General features: G+C 43.1%; 1 protein-coding gene across 1 annotated transcript; it reads right to left on the bottom strand.

Annotated features, from left to right (window-relative positions):
• Positions 1 to 710: 710 nt before the first annotated feature.
• CRYBB3 (crystallin beta B3) lies at positions 711 to 18,262 on the bottom strand. The gene is made up of 5 exons (XM_083146393.1): positions 18,140 to 18,262; positions 4,834 to 4,952; positions 4,020 to 4,152; positions 2,840 to 2,982; positions 711 to 1,070 (listed from the first exon to the last, which is right to left on the bottom strand). Exons 1-5 carry the CDS (start codon positions 18,212 to 18,214, stop codon positions 857 to 859), a joined length of 684 nt encoding a protein of 227 aa, XP_083002519.1. The 5' UTR covers positions 18,215 to 18,262; the 3' UTR covers positions 711 to 856.
• Between the last annotated feature and the right edge of the window lie 3,911 nt (positions 18,263 to 22,173).

Here is a 22,173-nt window from a genome sequence, read left to right as displayed (position 1 = left end):
ACCTGTGTCATCCATATATGTTTTTGACTTTATTTGCATGTACTGTTGCACCCCCTAATAAAATATGCTGTGCATGCCTATTGTGTCATTTCAGCCCTGTCACTATGCAGAGTTTAGCCAATCGTGGTAGTTTCCGTGCTGGGAGTGTTATCTAAAGGAACAATTAGCCTGGGCCCGCCCCATCACCACCCACTTGCTTCTAATCTCTGGGGATCTTCCAGAGAGGAAAAAGTCAATGTAGGTAACAATTTAACATGGCTGCAGTGCGTGTGTGTAGTGTGGGTTGATTATATATGTATATCTATTATTATTATTATTATTATTATTATTATTATTATTATTATTATTATTATCTAAATTTGTTAAAGAATGAGCTTTTGTGTGGCCTAAATAAATGGCTACATATACTGTTAACACAGTGGGTGGATGGATGGATGATAACTTGCCTTTCAAATACATCCAGCCAATACTTTTATATATTCCCTTTAATTAACACCAAATATGGAAGTAACACACACACATTTACAGATGGAGTAGACTTTACTGCCCTCTTTGCTGTTTACTACAGTACATATGACACAATTAGTTTACATAATTTCTAAGGAAAAAAGTGTTATAAACATGTAGCTAATTAATGCTTATCATTGAGCCAACTAAATGATGTGCTGCAAATAGGACTTTATTGTTTAGGAATACAGGCCACAAAATGATTTAGTGATGCAGTAATCTTTATTTAAGATTACGGACTGACATATTAAAGAGACGTAATCAAGTTTTAAAATCATTTTACGCGTCTCTTCTTGCCGTGCTTGTCAGCAGAAGAGGGTGACGACTGGTGTGTGTGCTTTGTTCTCCTTCAGCTACTAGCTGGGGCAGGGGTAGGGGCTGCAGCGGCTGCGGCGATTGGGGTGGGAACAAAGCAGCCACGCTTGTGCCACTGCATGTCACGAATACGGCGAACAGACTGGATCTGGGGCTGGTTGGCTTCCCAATCATTCCAGTGTCTGTATTCTTTCTTCTCAAAGACATACTGACGACCTCTGTAGCCGGGGTATTCATAACCTACCCAGCTGCAAGAAAAAATAAATAGGGTTAGATGTGATTGTGGTGATGCACAGGCACAAATTGTATGTGGATAATGTAGAGGCCTCTTTATTCCTTTATATAACTAATTGTGCTTTTACAAACATTCCTGGATAAACCTTTTAACCCCATTTATGCAGTTGCCATACACATTGAGCCTGATTCAGCTTGGCTTAGCTGCTTACTGAGCGCTGAAACTCCCCCCTTCCCCCCTCCACTGCTGAATACCCTTGGTACTATGCGAGTAGATGTGTTCATTAGCACATCCCAGAGCCGGCCTTAGGCATAGGCCAACTAGGCAATTGCCTAGGGCATTTGGAATGCCTAGGGGCATCAGCAGCTTCTGCTGATTAAAATGATATGCAGCATGCCTATTTTGTGTGTGTGAGGCTGTTAGCGGCTGTGCGAGTCCTGTCTGCGGGTGGGTGGGTTGTGCAATAGTGTTCGGCATATGTGTAAGGGGCATTATGTGTGTCATGTATAAATGCATTAATAATGTGTGACATGTGTAAGGGCATAATGTGTGTCATGTGTATAAGGGCATTAATAATGTGTGACATATGTGTAAGGGCCATTATTTGTGTCATTATGTGTATGAAGGGCATTAATAAAGGTTGGCATAATGTGTAAGGGGCATTATGGTTATAAGGACATTAATAATGTGTGTCATGTGTAAGGGGCATTACTGTGTGGTATTATCAGGGGTGCCTAGAGAATGGGGTAGGGGCTACAAATTACCCAGGCCAAAGTCTGATGAAAGGGCCCAGTGGGGGCCCCGGGCCCCGTCCCCTTAAGTGACAGCAGCAGCTGCAGCTCTTCTCCTCTATCCAGCACACACTGCTTTGTGCTGGGTTGCAGTGTGGCCATGGAGGTGCTTAAAATACAATATTTTCTCAGGATTTTTTTCGAAGGGTATAATGTGAATAATATGAGGAGTAATGTACATAAGGTAAAGTGGTACTACTGTGTGATGTAACGTGAATAAGGGACACCGTCGCATGATATAATGTGAATAAAATTGCACTACTGTGTGGCATAATTTGAATTGGGGGTACTATTGTGTGGCCATGCCCCTTCCCAGCAAGAACACACCCCTGTTTGGGCTCCGCACCGAATGGGTGCGCTGTTTCTATTTAAAATATTGCGGGTAGGAGCACCAAAATGATGACTGTAATGATGAGGGTTGATGATGCTGGGAAAGGGGAGCAGGGTTAGAGACGGAACTAGTGGCGGTGCTAGGGGGCAACAGTCAAAATCTTGCCTAGGGCATAATTTAGGCTAGGGCCGGCTCTGGCACATCCCCTCGCATGCCTCCGCTAGCAGGAGAAATCTGCGACCATCAAATGCCTTCAGAAATAAAAGTCAGTCTAAACTGACTTTTGTTTCCTCTACAAATCGTCGAAGATGGGACGGGCGCTGATGTCCTGTGTTCCCATGGGAATGCCCAGTGCCTTCATGGGGGCTCCCATAAAACGCTGGGCGTTCCCATTGGTGATGCCTGTTTCTGCCGTCGTCCATCCCCAGCCCTTCCTGTCCATTGCCAAGGTCTGCATATGCTCAAATACGCACTTGCGCGTACGCAGACCCACCAACATCGGAACAGGCCCGAATTCGTCCCCTTCAAAATGATTGTGAATTAGGGCAATTGTTTAAGTCAGAAAAAAGACATTAATATTAATATAACAATCCTTTGCATGTTAATGGCTGTACAGGATGTTATCATGCTAATCATATAGGTAAAAGTAAAAGCTCTTACGTTCCGTTGAGGACCTTAATACTGGCCACTCGGTCCTGGAAGCCATGAGCCCACAGACTTGGCACATCATCATCCACAATCTCCATTTTCCTTCCATTGAAACCAGCATTTTCAAACAGGTGGATCTTATGGTCAGCACTGTCCTACATGACAATGAGCATTGAAAAGTTTTGGGTGAAAGCTGTGATAAATAACTGCTAATTAGTATACATAATGATAATTAAGATGACACGTCAGAAGCCTTTCAGAATCATGGCTAATGAAATGTCTGTGACTCGGGAGTCCATCTGCACATGCACAGAGTGACGGTGACGGCGGGGGGGGGCATGCTGGGAGGGATCCGTGATCGATCCCTCACAGTAGCACTGCGGTAAGAAGCCCATAGGCTTCAACAGGTAATCGCCAGCTTTTGCTGCCACTGCGGAGGGGCATAGAACATACAGAAATGTGGTAAAAACCACAATAACGGGGTTTTTACCGCATTTCTGCTTTAGAGAATCTCCCCCTAAGTCACTTCCATCTCCAGAGTCCTTGCACAAAGGGGTATGGTCCTCATGTCCTTGAAGCCACAGCCCCACTTGTATTCATGGCCACGTAGACTCGACTTGACTGCACATACATGAGTTCACATGTGCACTTAGAAAGAAATGAAGAGGGGCTGAGTGATCCGAATGAATCCCCCCTTATTGTGGCATCACTAAGGGAAAGCAGGAGGTTCAGATCTCACTGGGTGTCACCATCCGAGGAGGTGGCACCAAAATGCTGGCTCCTCAGTGACTGTGAGCCAGGCACTGCACTGGGGAAGAACCCGACTCCCATTCACTGAGGAGGATACCAGATCACTATTCTGTCTGCATTTCATCCGTGATGTTAACCGCATCCCTGTATTTATAATGAATGCATGGTGTGTGGTATACACAAGCCCTGTGATATAAATCATTGCATGTGTGTCCATAAAAAAAAACACATGATTGTCAAGTAACACATAATCAGCAACCATTGAAAATGTAGTTGGCCAATATTTAAGATCAACAATACTAACACAGTAAATAAATATAATTTGGCACATACAGTACGGTATATCTGTTTATAAATGGACACCATCATTGCAACCACAGGACATGCTAGAAATATCTCTTATCTAAGGATCACACTAAGCTAGGAGTAGAGTCTCACTCACAACGTTCAAGGGACGGATGGACATCAGATAGTCGCTCCTGTGGCTGTTAGACCAGGTGTCCCATCGTGGATAATCACCCTTTTCCAGGACAAATTGTTCCCCACCAAATGCTTGACGCTCAAAGCTAAGCCATCTAAATGCAGAGAAAAACTGTATGAAAATCAAGCATTCTGTGAAAGACACTGTTATAATTACATTTGCCTTCATATGTGGGAGAAATTGATAATAGTAGTAATGTATGTTATTGGGAGTATATGTTAAATCTACCTCCAAGTGAGTACAGAGGATGTACAATAAGAATGTGACATTAGTATAGGTTATGGGAATATTGTTGCATCTACTTGTAAGAAAAACCAACATATCTTAATACTGAAACAATTGTGAAAAGGGCTATTTTCACGCTGATTCATTGTAGATGGCAGTCTGCTGAAAGTTCAGAGGTGTCCATCATTCCTGTTATAAAAATGGGTCTGGATGTACTGCGGTGCGAGTCCGGCAGCAGTGCGGGACACCATTTGAACTCAGAGATTTATTTTTAAAGAGGCAGTTATTTACAAAATCTTTCAAAAAACAATTAAGGATATCCATCTTTGAACACTAGTGGCTTAATTAGTATCTTAGTTTGAGCACCTTCATTGCTCAAGCATGGATATCCTTAATACCTGGATAGTTATAGTACCTTGAGGTCTGAGGTTGGGAATCACTGGTGTAAGTCATACAGATATTTTATAGGAACCTTCAAAATAACCATCTTTTTCATGATATAGTAATGAACTTGTCTATGGTTGGAAAGCAGCACTCATGCCCAACTCACGGTCCAGATTCCACCTGGATGGATCCAACTTTCTCCAATCCTTTCTCTCCCAGATTCTGGCACTCCCCAGTAAGCTCGCACCTCTTCCCCTGAAAATTCTCCAGTTCGTAGAGTTTAATCTAATGGAATCAAAAGTAAAACATTTGCTCATTCTGTTGACAGTGGATATCTTATTCTTCATAAAGTGTATACAATGTATTTTAGGATCCTCTATATGCAGAATGTTTAAGGTAAAGTTTCTTAGTATAAAACTTACAACCTAGTTTATAGTTACAACATGGGGAAAAGGTAGATTGGGAAAAAGAACCTGTGCACCAGTGCCACTTTTAAATTGTATAGGGTGTGTATATGATGTATTTGTATGATAAAGTCCACTATTTTTTATATCAACTATGCGTTATACATTGGTAGATGATGTGGAGGTGCTCCCCTGAGAGTAAGAAATGATGCAAAAAGAGAAAAGAGAAAGTACTCTCTGTTTTTGGGGGCACGCTTATAAATTAAAACTTAACGTTTATTTATTAGTTCATTACAATAGATTTGGACATGACAAGACAGACATACAAAAAACATGTACAATTCTTGAGACTCCAATACACAGAGTTCTCTGTTAGTTATTGAGGTACCACAATATATGGAGTGGACCGCGAATATTTATTGTTTTGGTCAAATACCTTAATGTGCACCGAAGATTCTTAATATTTCAGGCCATTATAGTTTTCTATTGACAGGAAGATTTTTGATGTAAGGAAAAAAGAGAGAGAGGAAAAATGAAAAAAGAAAGGGGAAAGAAAAATGAAGAGAGAGGAAGAGAGGGAAGGGAGGGAGGGAGGAGAGGAAAGGGGCGGAAAAAAAAAAAAAAAAAAAAAGGGGGAAAAAAAAGGGAGTAGAGAGGAGTAAAAAGGAAAAATAGATAAGAACCAATTAAGTGTAAGTACACCCCTGCAGTTTGTTTGTGGTCACGGTGACTGCTGCTGATTGCTCTGTATGTCTGGCCAGACCAGACTGTGCAATTGAGCGGGTCTTACCATGCGACAGTTGCAGATAAGGGTGTTAGATAGTTGGGCTGTAATTCCCTCTCTGTTAGAGTGGGCGACTCCCTGATTGGCTGAGCCCTTGCAGGGAAATCTACCTTCAATCAGTAAGGTTTTGAGCCCAGAAAGTGTACAGTTTTAGAGAACAAAGTTAATTGCTTTGTAGGGTGTGTGTGCACGCTGCTGTCTCCCACTTGCTTTGCAGTATTGGTGGGCGATGAGCGGTGAACCCCACCTTTAAAGACAATTTTGGAATTTCCCAGTTATGTAGAAAGAGATATTTTTTAGAGAATAAAAGAAATAAGATGACAGGTGAAAGCAGTGATATATAGAATGTGTGATATCACTAAGGATCAAAAGAATGGTCCTTCGGTCACAGTATCATTATATACACCTGTATATCAATTAACAACTATCATACATCAGGTTAGTCACCTGTGTTTCCAATCATGGAAAGTATTCCTGTCACTAATAATGTAATTTTTACTAAGAAAGAGTAATCATGAGTCTCATTCCTAAACATAAAAGGTATCACTCTAGGTAATCTTAATGGTTCTAAACCAATCAGAGCAGATACAAGCAAAACAAACGGGAAAACAATGAAAACCTTTTTCCCAGAAATGATTGCAAGACAATACCGTTTCTGGGGGGTCGTATTCACAATTATATAAAAATGGTTATAATGCTAGCTGCCCCTTAATAGGGGTCTTACCACCACCCGGATAGTTGTCTGCTCTGATCTCAGGGACAGTCAGTCTGCTGCCGAAGGAAAGAGATTTTTTCTTAGGTCTGGACCTGATTGCAGTAATGGGGAGTCTGGTATCTCCTCAGTAGCTCAAGGTGCAAGAAGTAGTTGTGGGATAGACAGCTGTTTCGCGGAGGTCCCGCTTCCTCAGTATCCTACTGAGGAAGCGGGACCTCCGCGAAACAGCTGTCTATCCCACAACTACTTCTTGCACCTTGAGCTACTGAGGAGATACCAGACTCCCCATTACTGCAATCAGGTCCAGACCTAAGAAAAAATCTCTTTCCTTCGGCAGCAGACTGACTGTCCCTGAGATCAGAGCAGACAACTATCCGGGTGGTGGTAAGACCCCTATTAAGGGGCAGCTAGCATTATAACCATTTTTATATAATTGTGAATACGACCCCCCAGAAACGGTATTGTCTTGCAATCATTTCTGGGAAAAAGGTTTTCATTGTTTTCCCGTTTGTTTTGCTTGTATCTGCTCTGATTGGTTTAGAACCATTAAGATTACCTAGAGTGATACCTTTTATGTTTAGGAATGAGACTCATGATTACTCTTTCTTAGTAAAAATTACATTATTAGTGACAGGAATACTTTCCATGATTGGAAACACAGGTGACTAACCTGATGTATGATAGTTGTTAATTGATATACAGGTGTATATAATGATACTGTGACCGAAGGACCATTCTTTTGATCCTTAGTGATATCACACATTCTATATATCACTGCTTTCACCTGTCATCTTATTTCTTTTATTCTCTAAAAAATATCTCTTTCTACATAACTGGGAAATTCCAAAATTGTCTTTAAAGGTGGGGTTCACCGCTCATCGCCCACCAATACTGCAAAGCAAGTGGGAGACAGCAGCGTGCACACACACCCTACAAAGCAATTAACTTTGTTCTCTAAAACTGTACACTTTCTGGGCTCAAAACCTTACTGATTGAAGGTAGATTTCCCTGCAAGGGCTCAGCCAATCAGGGAGTCGCCCACTCTAACAGAGAGGGAATTACAGCCCAACTATCTAACACCCTTATCTGCAACTGTCGCATGGTAAGACCCGCTCAATTGCACAGTCTGGTCTGGCCAGACATACAGAGCAATCAGCAGCAGTCACCGTGACCACAAACAAACTGCAGGGGTGTACTTACACTTAATTGTTTCTTATCTATTTTTCCTTTTTACTCCTCTCTACTCCCTTTTTTTTCCCCCTTTTTTTTTTTTTTTTTTTTTTTTTTTCCGCCCCTTTCCTCTCCTCCCTCCCTCCCTTCCCTCTCTTCCTCTCTCTTCATTTTTCTTTCCCCTTTCTTTTTTCATTTTTCCTCTCTCTCTTTTTTCCTTACATCAAAAATCTTCCTGTCAATAGAAAACTATAATGGCCTGAAATATTAAGAATCTTCGGTGCATATTAAGGTATTTGACCAAAACAATAAATATTCGCGGTCCACTCCATATATTGTGGTACCTCAATAACTAACAGAGAACTCTGTGTATTGGAGTCTCAAGAATTGTACATGTTTTTTGTATGTCTGTCTTGTCATGTCCAAATCTATTGTAATTAACTAATAAATAAACGTTAAGTTTTAATTTATAAGCGTGCCCCCAAAAACAGAGAGTACTTTCTCTTTTCTCTTTTTGCAACCTAGTTTATAGTGTCTGACTCATGGAACAAATAGATATGTCCATGTTGGCAAAGATCTGAAAGTTATTGGAATCAGAGTAGTCGCAGACCATTGAGCTTCTTGTGATTAATGACATGCTACAACACCATTGCAACTAGAGTTAATATTGATATATGTAAGATAATATATAAGTCATTGCTTACTAACCATGATATCAATCAGTTGGGTCTCTCCAAATCTGGCATTGTCTTGTAATCTTTATATCTTAATTTTCATATGGATAGAGTTGATTTTACCAATAGAGTGGATAAAAGGTAACACAAATGTATCCTCCTGTGGGTTCTATGGTGTTTTATTTATATACTAGCCCATCAGTTACAGCTATACTAGCTTATCAGTTACATGCTTCTTGGCCAGTAGTTATTTCCACACTAGGCTATCAGTTATCTTTAGCCCTTCATTAGATATGAGGAATGTGCAATACGTTTCCAGATGTGCAGTGCATAGGTATAGTAGTCACAATCTGGCTGTCTAATTGTGTTCTGTAAGCTCTGATTAAAGTTCTTGTGAAGTGTAAAGGCACATAACTGTATACAAGCAGCACTGCACACTAATGCAGTCAGCATATTCACTTCCATCACAAACTCATTATGGAGCTTAACCTAGGCCACTGGAGAGCAACAATCTTCTGCTGCTGCTAATAAAGTGGTCTCCAACATCAGGAAGGTTTTGGGAAACTGCAACCTTCTTTTTGGGAAGTAGCCACATCCCAAACCACTGTCTGAATGATTTTCAGAATTTAGGTGTTGAAGACAGTCCCTGGAAGACAAGAAACACTGCTGCCCTCCTGTGTTTGCCATTACATGGTCATGTGGGCTATAGTTGTGGTGGATGCCAGGGTGACCATGGCCCAGTTAGAGAAGGAGACATGCACTTCGCTGGGATCCATCTGCTTGATACTCCACAAAAATCTTGGTGTGCGCATGGTTTCTGCACACTGGGTGTCCCATCAACTTGCTCCAGAGTAGGAGGAGGCTGCAACAAGCCAGCCAGCCAAACAAAAGTAGCCACCATAGAAGTTCCATTATGAGTGCAGCATGGCCAAGCTGTTTTTGTGGCCAAGACTGGTTTTGTAGCTTTTTTGCTACGTGTGCACCATAGCATTGTCACTGGGGACCAATGCCTGCCACAATTACTGGAAGACAATTCCAGGTGCTGTTCAAGAACTCACGCTCATGATGATTTCTCCATCAAGACCGGCCCACAAGTCCAAGAAAGTGATGGGTTTTTTTTGGCCCATATACATATCCAGCAGCTTGAGCATCTGTCCTGCAGTCCAGACAGGTCCTCTGCAACTTTTTGACTGTTCAGAGAAATCAAAAGCAAGATGCTCCAGTGCTCTCCTCTGTTTGAGATGTGTAGAATCATTTTTTGAGTCACTGGAAGCTGCAGTTAAGACCTACATCCAGCATGTAGAAGACATTCCAGCTTCAGACTGGTCCAGCTGTATCACCAAGAGGTATCAGCACGTGCAACTTAGCAAGCACAGAGCCTGCTGTCTTAGTGGCTCTTGTTCACTTCAGCGGCAGTGATGTCATGACATCACATACGACGTGCAAGAAAAAAAGCCGCTGGGACTGGCTTTTCTGTTGGAATTACTGTTCGGGGCTCAGTTCCCCCTTCCATTAGAGGTGGTGGAACTCCGTTCCACTGCGTTCCCCCTCACTTTAACCCCTGAGTAGGGGGGTTCCACTCACTGTGATTACACTCAGACTCTATCTCATCTCTCTCTCTCATATTTACATTCTTTTATTCTCCCTCTCCCACTCATGTTTTTAGGTGAATACATGGCCTGCTACAGCTTTGCTGCATATAGCTTGCTATTGCAGGATTGCATCATGGCGGCTCCTAATACACTTAGTGGGCAACAATGGCAGTAAATGAATGAATGCGTAAAATGTACTCGCCTATATGCTGTGATCAGTGTGCTGCATAACTAAACATGCTACCTCATTTTAACTAAGCAAAGTATGCCACATACTGTATTAAAACAAGAAGAAGAATCCAGTTATACACTCATTTGTCACAGAATTTCAGTTAGTAATCTGAAGATTCGGTAAAAGAGTTTGACCGAATCTACTGTTAATAAAATAGGCTAAAAATTTAATATGTGGGTAGGAGCGTTATTGGTATGCCCACAGGCGTGTGGTAGTTTTTTGAATTCATGTCATAAATAAGTGGAATTAAAATTAAGAGAAAAACATCACTGTATAAATATGAAATAAAAACCAAGACAAGAATGATAAAAAAAAATTGTGTTGCATGTCAAATGATATCTACTTTATGCCCCTTTCCCACTGCAGCTAAAAAACGGTAAATTGCTGATTTTTAGCGCAATTTACCGTTTAAGGCTGCAGTGGGAAAGTGCCAGAGTTGAAATACCATTTAAAGCTAAATGGTATTTCAACCCGTTTTTAAAGCAGAGTCCTACACGTTAAAATAACGTATAAGAGGCAGTGGGAATGCCTCTTAAACGTTATTTAGCCTCCAGGCAGTCCCAGTGCCTGATGAGAACTAGTGGTTCTCACTTTGTGCATGTGTAATTAGTGCACGTGCATAATAATGAGCCGCTCATTACATATGCTCATATGTAATGAGCAGCTCATTATTATGCACGTGCACTCATTACATATGCGCAAAGTTAGAACTACTAGTTCTCATCAGGCACTGGGACTGCATGTACCCCGCATGGACCCTGCATGGACCCCCGCTGCCTCCCCACTGCCCTGCATCCCCGTGCAGGTAAGTACAAGGGGAGGGGAGGTGGGTGCACAGGGCAGGTACGGGGGATAGGCACTCTTTACACTTGGGGGGGAGGGATTAGGCACTCTTTACACTGGGGGGGGTTAGGCACTCTACATTTTACACGGTTCACTGCAATGGGAATGGTACTTAAATGGTATTTAAAACGGTAATCTGCTGCAGTGGGAATGCTAATACCGTTTTAAATACCATTTAAGGTTACCAGTACTTTAACCTGGTCTGCAGTGGGAAAGCAGCATTAGTAAGACTATTTATAGACATTTTTGTGATTAAAAAAAGATAAAATATTTATGTGATTAAAGTTCACAAACCAAAAATAATAATAAAAATGAAAGTACAGATGGAGCTGGCCTGGTCTTTGCAGGGGATGGCGGCAGAATCACCAGCCGCCATCCCCCGCCAGCCGTTATCTGATCTGCGAAAGGGGACCCCTCGTCCCCTTCTGACGGCGCTTCCCCCGGGTCCCCGCCGGCTTGACCATGCTGGGCAGTCCCCTGGGAACACTGGCATGTCAATGCTTGTTTGGGCGGGTGGCTCACGTCACATGACTTTAGCGCCTGCCCGATCTGCGGCAGGTATAAAAGTCAGTTTAGTCTGACTTTAATTACCAAAGGGGAGAGAAATAATTTGATAGTGTGCGACCATCAAATGATTCCTCTCCCGTTTGGCCACATGCGAGGGGATGTGGTACAGAACACACGCCCTCTCATGTTACCAAGGTGATTTGCGTGGCGGGAAGCGGGTATTCAGCGGGGCAGCAGGTGGTGTTTACCTGTTCATTAGGCTGCGAGTATATGCATCCTAGCAAACTGGTCTGAATCAGGCCCAGAACAGAATCTCAGAGAAATGCATCCAGCATCTTGCTGAAGCCATGATTTTTTTTTTTTTTTTTGGGGGGGGGGGGGGGGGATAGAGGCTACTAGAAAGGTTACCTAACAATGTGGCTCCTGCGTGTGTGTTGGGAGAGTAGATGACAGCTTTGACATTGTCAAATTAAATTATTTAATCAGACTAATCAATTATTTAAGAAATCTCTAAATGAAACATCTCAGTAATGGGAATTAATGTTTTTATAATGTTGTTAGAGCCTTAGCAGAATGCACATTCTATTTTTGGATGCGTGACTTTTTGGGGACAACACTTCTCTGTCGGTAACTGTTATATTGGTACTGAAATCACATGAACAAGTGGGAGGTGTGACAAAAATGACCAGGTCAGGAAACTACGTATCTCTCACTTTGTGGTTTTGTATGTGTAAGTTCACCAATTACAGTAAGGATGTAGGATGTGAAAGTCATGCAGGACAAAAGTGAGACCCTCAACTCTATTTAACTTGTTCCTGGCTTATATATACATATATTGTGCCGAGGTGCGGGTCACAAAGAGCACCTTAATAGCTGGCTGGCGGTTTCGGGGAAGGTGGCTAAAGAGCTATTTTCCTGGCTACCTAATCTCTGTATGTAGGACTCTCTGTGAATGTTACGTACAGCTGAACGGGAAAGCCTAGACGTTCCAGTCACGCCATCCCCTAGGATTTACCCATATGTAGCAAGCCCTCGCAGCTATGTAGAACATCTGTCTGAGATACAGGGATACAGTGAATTCTGAATGTGACAGTGGCAGACAAAAATAAATGAAAAAAAAAGAAAATATACTTTATTCTAGGCCATGGATGGATAATTATTTGGAAGGGCACTTAACATGCTTAAATAAATGGGTGAGGGCCAATGTTCCCTCTAATTTTACGAAGGCTGTGTGCAGCAAAAGATTTTGGCTGTGCAACTTTTGAAGGAAATTTAAATTTTTGTGCGTCACATATATAACTGGAAAATGACGTTCAGCATTTGTGTTAACTTTACTTCAAAATGATAATAAACATTTAAACATTCAAAACACAGCACACAATGTAGTTAATGGGTGAAACACACATTAATTGAGTCCACAACTGCAAAAAGGGACCACTGCTGCTTTGTGCGCTCTGTTGTAATGTCTGTGCGCACGCTCGTCGAGTTATGTGCGCACGCACGCGCGCACAGCTTAGAGGGAACACTGGTGAGGGCTAGGAGATGGGGTGAATGGCCTGAGAGGGCGGGGGGATGGGGGGGGGACGGGGGGGGCGACAGGTAAGGAGCTACTGTACACAAATAAAATGAGGCAAAGAAACAAAAACAGAGGGTATAGAGTGATAACGGAGGTGACAGAGGTAAACAATACACAAATTGTTGGCATCATATAAGAACTGTCAGGGGGATGGCCAGGAAAGGGACTAGGCAGATGATGCAGTATGTGCCTTCAATGCCCCATTCCTTACTATGGGGAAAGCTGCCCATACACGGTCCGTTTAACGGATCAGTTTGGGACTTAAACAGCACACATCGGATCGGATCGCATCCCTTGTGGGAGCGCGCATCGCATAGTCCAGAACGGATGCCGGCGAACGGCTCCTTGTATGGGCAGCTGAAAGCTTAATTAATTAAATTTGTACTATTGTTAAAAAAGAAGATATTACATTTAATGATGCTGTTACAGGAATTTGTATTTTTGGCAGCAAGCAATTACATTTGTCGAGAAATATAAAATTGCTGATGTCTGATTTGGTCTTATGTGGAAAGTATAAGCAGTTATACTCAATGTCTTGTGCAGGTGATGTACTTATAAACCTGGCATGCAGGTGGGGAGGGCAACTGCAGGTGGCAGAGTTTTGTACTGTATATTTGTACCAGACCGGCATAGGCGTGCCGGTCTGGTACAAACCTACAGTCCTCCAGAGACCTTTACTGACAGATCTGTTGTCATTAGCCTAATAAAAAATAAATATAGAAGTTTTTACAATTTAAATATTTATTTACTTTGCTTTCCTCCTTGATAAAGTTATCTCAAAAGCCGTGTTAGTCTGGATATAAATGAGACGATACAACCCATCATACATTTGCAATGGGAAATATTGATCTTGTTGTCAGATGTATCCCCCTTTAGGAGCCTTGTGGAACCTTACAAATAAAATAATATACTAATATAAGTACTAGCGCAAACTAGGTCACAACTCTTACAGTACCGACACCTTTTACTTTGCAGCAATTATCATGTCGGTGTGAAATGTGTGAATTAAACCAGGATGTGGTGACACCATATTTGATTTATTGTAATGATCAGTATTGCACAACAGAATTATCAGTAAAACCACATACTGTACAGTAAAGTAAACGATAATTGCTGTTTGTTCTCCTGGTAACTGTAGAGAACTAAAGACACACGGCTGATAACCTCACTACATAGCATTGTTTCTGGGTGTTGCTTTTTCTCTGCAGTCTACGGCATTGTCTACAAACTTTGTGCGTTTCGGCCTGGCAATATTGACTATATTGTCAAAATCGCATAGAAGGTTAGCCAGAACCTCGATAGCGATGCACGGCCCCGCAGTATCACTATCACCCGGCCAAATAGATTGTGCAGGCAAGGCAATTTTCACCAATCCGCACACAGGGCGGGATGTATTAAAATACATCGCCGCCCATCGCGGCCCCCCCGCCGCGATGCCGCCGCATATGTACTAACATATGTGGCTGGCATCGCGATGCGGTGACGGAGGCCCCCCGCGATACCTGGAATGTGGTGTGCGGGGGGTCTCCGTCACCTCTCTGCCCCCTTCTGCATCCCTCACGCCGGGGACAGCTATGCAAGCTGTCCCCGGCGCCTCTTCCTCCCCCCTGCAGCCGAAAGGACGTCTGGCTGCGTCACTAGGGGGAGGAAGGTGTTACCTTCCGGGTCCAGGAGGACCTGGACCAGGTAAGAGAGGGAGGGGGAGAGGGGGGTCGGCGGGTTTTTCGGCGGAGGCGTCGGGCGGCGAAAAGAAGCCCATAGGCTTCTATAGGGTATCGCCACCCAAAGGTGGCGATACCCTACACTGCGGTGACGGTCGGGTAATAGTACATAGGAAAATGCGGTAAAACGGGGGTTTTACCGCATTTTTACCTTTAGTACATCTCGCCCACACTGTGTATATTGCCGTCTCTGGTGGAAGGCAGGATGTCGTTAGCTATCTTATCTCTGGTGGCTAACTACATCTTGATTAGGACTCTGCTTAGTGAAAATCACAGGGCCGACTACCGTATATACACCTCTCTACAGTATAGGAATCTAAAATACTAAACAGACATACAGTAAGGGAGAGAGGCAACCAATCAGCTCCTACCTGCCATGTCACAGTTTGTGTTTGAAAAATGTCAGACAGGAGCTGATTGGCTGGTTGTTTATCACTCTCCATTTTATCACTTATGAAGCTTAGTGCATCTGGCCCAAGAGCACTACTTACCCCAGCATGGCATTGTCATATAATGCAACTGTTTACAATGTATGCAGAAATAGGAAATTGCACTCTTTGCATGAATACTGGACAATATACAGTTTTATTATTTTGGAAGAGCACCAGTCTTCTAATCATGCCATAATCAGGGTCACCTGTAGAGACCCTGGGCCCACTTATACCCCTTTCAGACCTTCTCTACCCAGGTCCTGACCTGTGTAGAACCCGGAATCGACACGGGATGTGGTCAGTGTGAACGGGTATTCCGAGTCAGCGTGACCCAGATCCCATTCACTGCAGTGAAAATGCGCCGCTGGGAGGTGCTGACACCTCCCAGCACCACCCCGGCCAAGCCTCCAGATGACGCCACCCGCCCGACTTCATTCCGGGTCGGGTGGCCAGTGTTAATTGGTACATTCCCGGGTAGTGTCTCGGGTTGCACCTGGTAACACAGTCCCGGGTATGACCCGGGACTGCGAATGTGAAAGGGGTATTACAGAAGTGGGGGTTTGGCAGCACAGGGAGCTGTGTTAAGGCTGGGCCCCCTTAGGGCGCCTCCTACTGTGACTGGATAATGAGTAGAAGTCTCCTGGTCCTCTCTGCACCCCTGAGCATAACTGTTACACACTATTATAATTATTATTTATTATTATAATTTATTTATATGGCACCACAAGGGTTTTTCAGAGTCTAAAAATATATAAATGAGCAAAAAAAAAAAGTAAGTAACTGATTGCAGTATGAGGCAATTTAGGACAAGTACTGTACATGGAAAATAAATATAGTTGCATCAAGGGAAAGGACACTGAAGCAATTATTAGGGTGGCATAGATATATATTCTAAGAAAAGCACATGAGGAGAGAGGGCCCTGCTCGTGAGAGCTTACATTCTAAATAAAACAGTTCTTTTATACTCTATACAAATATAACATGACAACTTCTCAATATGACTAACATAAATATTGTCATACTACAATGTTTTCACATATTACGTAGACACAGACATGGTATGTATTTTATACTCCCCACATGACCTTATTTTATAAAATACATATGTGTAACACACATACTGTATATAACAAAATGTTAATAGCACCATTTTCTGATCCTTTATAATAGTGCCTTAATAACTATAACTATATATAACTATAACTATAACTATCATAACATGCGCCTCATGTAGTCCTGTGTCATCTCTTCACTTGTTTTCATACAGTAAATGGCTATCAGCCCTCTGATTGGTGAATAGCTCCAGCCATCCACCAATCAGCATGCTCACAGCCATTCACTGTCTGGCTGCAGGCTGGGAAGCAGAAAGAGAATGTTGTGTATGATTCATGATCAGAGCGACCACGCAGCATTCTCTACCTGCCTCCACAGAAGCTCAGACGGAAGATACCCACAACCCAATCTGGCCCAGCTCAAAGACCCCTAGAATTGAGGGGCCCTTGGGCAGCTGCACATAGAGCCCATACAATAAGATGGCCCTGACCCAATCAGCAACCTGGCTTGTCCAGTGCATGTGCAATCATAGGTTATGAGTGATATTTCCAAAAGATCCCGCTCTGTAAAAATAAGTATTACTGTTGCCTATAGGTGACAGGAACTTAAGAAATAGAAAATGATGGGGACTGTTGCAGCGGTCAGTAGTAAAGGGACTACCTCTGTTGTTTACGGTCGTACCCAGTGTCTAAACTATACACAGTGCAGAGGATGCAACTGCTATGGTCCCAGGGGCTTGGGGGAACCCACGGCCCAGCACCCTTTTGATATTTTTTTTAAAGAGTGCCCCCTCAACAGTGGTGGGATCACGGACCCGGCTCTGTCACCAGCTGGTGGGAGCAGGCAGGAACCCCACGCTGTCAGCAATTCGGGTGGCAAGCGCGGTCCCGACAGTCATATTTACCCGACGTTGGGATACCGACTGTCAAAACGCAGACAGAACGCAGACAGACGGGTGCCCGACGGCCACCCGCTATTTTCCTTCGTGGGGGTCCATGACCCCCATAGAGGGAGAATAGAATAAGTGGCGAGCGTGTGCGTGGCGAGCCCAAGGGGCTTTGTTGTGCTCACCATGCTGTCTGAGTCCGGGCAGTCGGGATCCCAACGTCGGGCTAATGACTGTCGGGATCCTGATGGTCGGAACCCTATACCACACCCCACAATTCTACAATGCTATTTGTACTGAGAAGTGTGTGTGTGTGTGTGTGTGTGTGTGTGTGTGTGTGTGGGGGGGGGAATAAGAGGAACAAAGTGATGCCTGTCAAAACCCTTTTAAACCCCTGCTCTCCCCCTCTCCCCTCACTCACCCCTCCTTTCACTCTCTCCCTCCCAAACCACTCTCTCCCTACCCCACCTCTCTCCCCTCTTTTTCTCCCACCTACCTGTCTCTTTTGTGTTCTCCCCATCCCCTGTCTCTTTCCTTTCTCTCCCACTCACCTGCCGCTGTCTCTCTCTCTCTCACTCACTCGGGTGAGTGCTCTTGGCTAAAATCCCAGGCCCCCACAAACTTGGGCCTTATTACATTTTCAAGCATGTGTGCTTATGCAATTCTAAGGCCCTGTGAGCCTGGAGTTCATCCTACCACATGTACTTATTTTGCATTTATGTGGTCCATGTGCATAACCTCTACAAAGATATGTACCATTTACACGTGCATACACTACAGTATCGTTTAACAGGCCCTGCACCCTGAATGTCAGATGGTTTATTCCGGCTTTTTATCTCTGCCCTGTTAGAGACAAACTGAGGGACTGCATTAGCATATATTACCTTGTAGTTTCCACCAATTCCACCATGGCTTTTGCCAGCTGCCATCTGTTCTGGAGTACTCTGTGGTTCAGTCATGTTTACCTGGTGAGAGTAAATGTTTTTCAGTGAAAACTGTAAATGTTTCTTAGGTTCACACAAAGTATTTTGGTGTTGGGAATTTACGTTATATTTATTGCAAATACAGAAAAAAAATTTGTGAAAGATATATTAGCATAATTTATATTGAGGTGAATAAAAGAAGAGTAACAGCTTCTTCTAGTTTAGTCAGATTACTATTATTATTAGGTATTACGAATAATAGAAAATAACATGGGGGGTTATTCTAGTCCATTCTTTCTGACAAAATCCTTCTTAGATGGACAAAACCATATGCACTGCGGGTGGGGCAGATGTAACTTGTGCAGAGAGAATTAGATTTGTATGGGGTTTTTCTTCAAAGTGAGATCTATATTGAAGTGTAAAATCATGCAGTCAGTATTTTCCCTGCACAGAAACAAAATAACTCACCCAAATCTAATTCTCTCTGCACATGTTACATCTGCCCCCCTGCAGTGCACATGGGGCCTTATTTTAGTTCACTCTTTCTGACAAAATCCTTCTTAGATGGGCAAAACCATATGCACTGCAGGTGGGGCAGATGTAACTTGTGCAGATATAATTAGATTTGGGTGGGGTTTTACTTCAAAGTGAGATCTATATTGCAGTGTAAAAATAAAGCAGCCAGTATTTTCCCTTCACAGAAAAAAAAAAAAAAAAAAAAAAAAAAATCTAATTCTCTCTGCACATTTTACATCTGCCCCCCTGCAGTGCACATGGTTTTGTCCATCTAAGAAGGATTTTGTCAGAAAGAATGAACTAGAATAAACCCCATAGTTCTTTATTAAATGTAATGCTGGGTACACATTTAGCAATTCCCGCGGCTGCCGATATGGTTAACTATTTTGGCGGGGCCACGGGAGAGTGATATTGAGCGTATACTCTGTAATTTATGTCACCCCCCGCCCCGCTCTGTACATGCAGTCACTGAGGATCAGGGGTCATGCAGAGGTGGGGGAACTCATTTCTCTATGCCACCTAATTACACCTCATCTCCCCCATTAGACAGAGACAGGGCCAGTGGTAGAGTTTTTGGCACCACTCTGTAAAACTAGAATGCTTTTCTGTGAGAATTACTGTGGAGGTTAAAATGTTCCACCTCACCATTAGAGGTGGGGGAACTCAGTTCCACCCCGTTTCCCCCTCATTTTAACCCCTGATGAGGATATTGTTAAATTAAGCTGCATGTTCAGACCACAGATGGGGTCATTAACTATATAGACACATTGGACGAAATATACATGATATTGTCAACGTTACCGACCATATAATTGATGATTTATCCCCCTGTGTGTACCCAGCTTAAAACCCATACTCTATCCTCTGCAATGTTTGCCTGCAGACATTATGATATTAGCAATTCAATGCACAAATTGTCATGTTGGTTGGCGCAAAGTAACCCCTTTCCGAATGTTGTGCCAACTCTTTGCGGACATTCCTTTAATGAATCCCACCCTAAAATTAAGATCCTATGCTAAAAGTCGGAAATATCCTGTATATACTGTAATTACTGTTCTACCATGTATATAAATAGTCAGGTATAGAGCATTGGTGGGAAATATTATATACAGAAACAGGACCATATGCTTGGAACTCATTGCTGGCAGATTTAATTTAATTAGCAACAGTTAATTAATTTAAATGTACTCACAGAAGACACTCGTATGTCCTGGGATTAACCCATGCCATTAAACAAAAGCAAAACTGTAGCATTAATCATTGTAGTTCTTATTTTAATTTTGTCAAGTATAAATTTTACATTATTCATCTAATATAATCTGTATGACTTTATCCAGAAAAAGCGTATCCCCCCCCTTCCTGCTGGGATGTTTTTGTTAGCTGACATGTCAAAAGTGAGCGCAAAGCCTGTTTAATTCTAACCACTACTGTATGTTTCTAACTCAGACCTATTGCCGGCAGAATTTCAAATTGTATTCATAGGAGACAACCTTTAATTTTCAACTTCTTTAAAACATATAAATGAGTAAAAGTAGAACAGTAATTCCAAATCACAAATAATCACAGTATGATTGTCAAGAGGGTAAAATATTTGTAACTCTTTACCAAATACAATTATGTACTTTGTACCTACAACGCGTCGGTATTGTTAATGGCTGCCTTGATGAATGGACGCAATTTTTGCAATATCTGGTTCCATCTTGGTTAATCACAGTCAGTATAGTATACACACCCAGGCAGTATACATGCAAACAACATACACAAACACACATATATACACAGTATACATGCACACACAACATACATACACACACAATATACATGCATAAAGCATACACACAGTATACATGCACACATCATATGTACATAGCATTAACATGAAACTCAGCAGGATTCCCCCCCCCCCCCCCACACACACACCTCTTCCCCTTACACATGTTATTCAAACAATTCACACAAACTGCTGTTGTAATGGGGACATCATGTAACTCCACTGACAGTACTTACCTTCCTTGACCCCCTGAAAATATGTAACACCCACCTGGCTGCTGCAGAGTCACTGGTAGGGTTGCCACCGCTCCTGGATTCTCCCAACTTTTGGTGGCAACCCTCCAGGAGGCTTTTTTAGTCACCCGGATTCTCTCGGAACCCTGGAATCCGGGTGACTGTAAAAGCCTCCTGGACAGCCTCGCTCCCTTTCCCGCTGCCTGCTGCCTGTGGCTGCCGCTGCGTGCTGATTGCAGCCTAAGCTGGTGCAATGCTGCCGGGGTCCGGGTTGGGATGGGGTGCGTGATGTCACGTGCCTGCGTCACATGTCTGCCTTCCGCGCTCCGCCTCCACCTTCTCCTACGCATACCTCCCAACTGTCCCACTTATCGCGGGAACGTCCTGATATTTTGGGACATTCCCGCATCCCTCCCGCCTTCGGCTTGCACCCCGTTCCGACCCACTGTCTACAAATGTTAGGAGGTATGCCTACGCACCAGCCGCATCATCAATACGCAACATCAACTCATTATGTCTAGGAGTCGGCAGCGCAGCATGATGGATGGGGCGTGGAGGTGTGGCTGCGTGGGTGACACACAGGAGCAAGCAGGAGGCACGGCCGGTCACACTCTCAGGTAACCACCACCTGTCGGTGTACACAGTAAAACTGTTAATTGTATTTATGTGCTAATTTTACATTTATTATATTCATACATGTCACATCATGATGACATGCATGAATATAATAAATGTAATATTAGGCACATGAATACTTGTCTGTATTACGACACGCCCACTTTCCCGGGAGCGCGCATGCCTGCAGTGCACACATGAGGGGGGTGGGGGTGGGGGCGGTCTCCAGGAATCTATTATGTGTGAGGTGGTAACCCTAGTCACTGGGAATGCTGGTGACAACAACCACTGCCTTTCCCAGCTCTGTAACTGTTTCAAAGCTCCACGTTAACTTTGACTTCTGATCTGCCTGAGAAGAGCTGTGTAATGATGCTGCTGCTTCCCCTACAGGCAGCCCCCTTTCGTTTCACTGCCCCCCCTGGAAATCAAGAACGCCCACCAGGTGGCACTAACGCCCATGTTGAGAACCACTGGTCTACAACACAGGGATGTGTCTGTATTTTCTGCAGACTTTATGAAAACCATCTATGAGTATAGCCATTATGAACTTTAGATCAAATGAGAATGTACGTCGATGGACATTTAATTGTCCCACCTGCCAGCCTTTGTAGTTATCCAGTCAACATTTGCTCTGAAAGCTGGCATGTCTGGATAACTTAAACTACAAAGGCTGGCAAGTGGGACAGTAAAATATCCATCACTAATTAATGTTCTACGGGCTGACTCCACATGTAATGTGACCTGTTTATAATAAAGAAAATGCTGTCTATGTAAACATAAAAATGAATGGTAAAGAGGCACAACTGTAGTTATAGTAAATTTATATTTTAAAACTTTATTTGTACACAGCCCTTATTTTA

The sequence above is a fragment of the Crinia signifera genome, chromosome 1 (assembly GCF_055691185.1).
Source record: "Crinia signifera chromosome 1, ASM5569118v1, whole genome shotgun sequence".
Lineage (NCBI taxonomy): Eukaryota > Metazoa > Chordata > Amphibia > Anura > Myobatrachidae > Crinia > Crinia signifera.
Note: the sequence above shows the minus strand (reverse complement) of the source record. Positions and strands in the feature narration are given on the sequence as shown.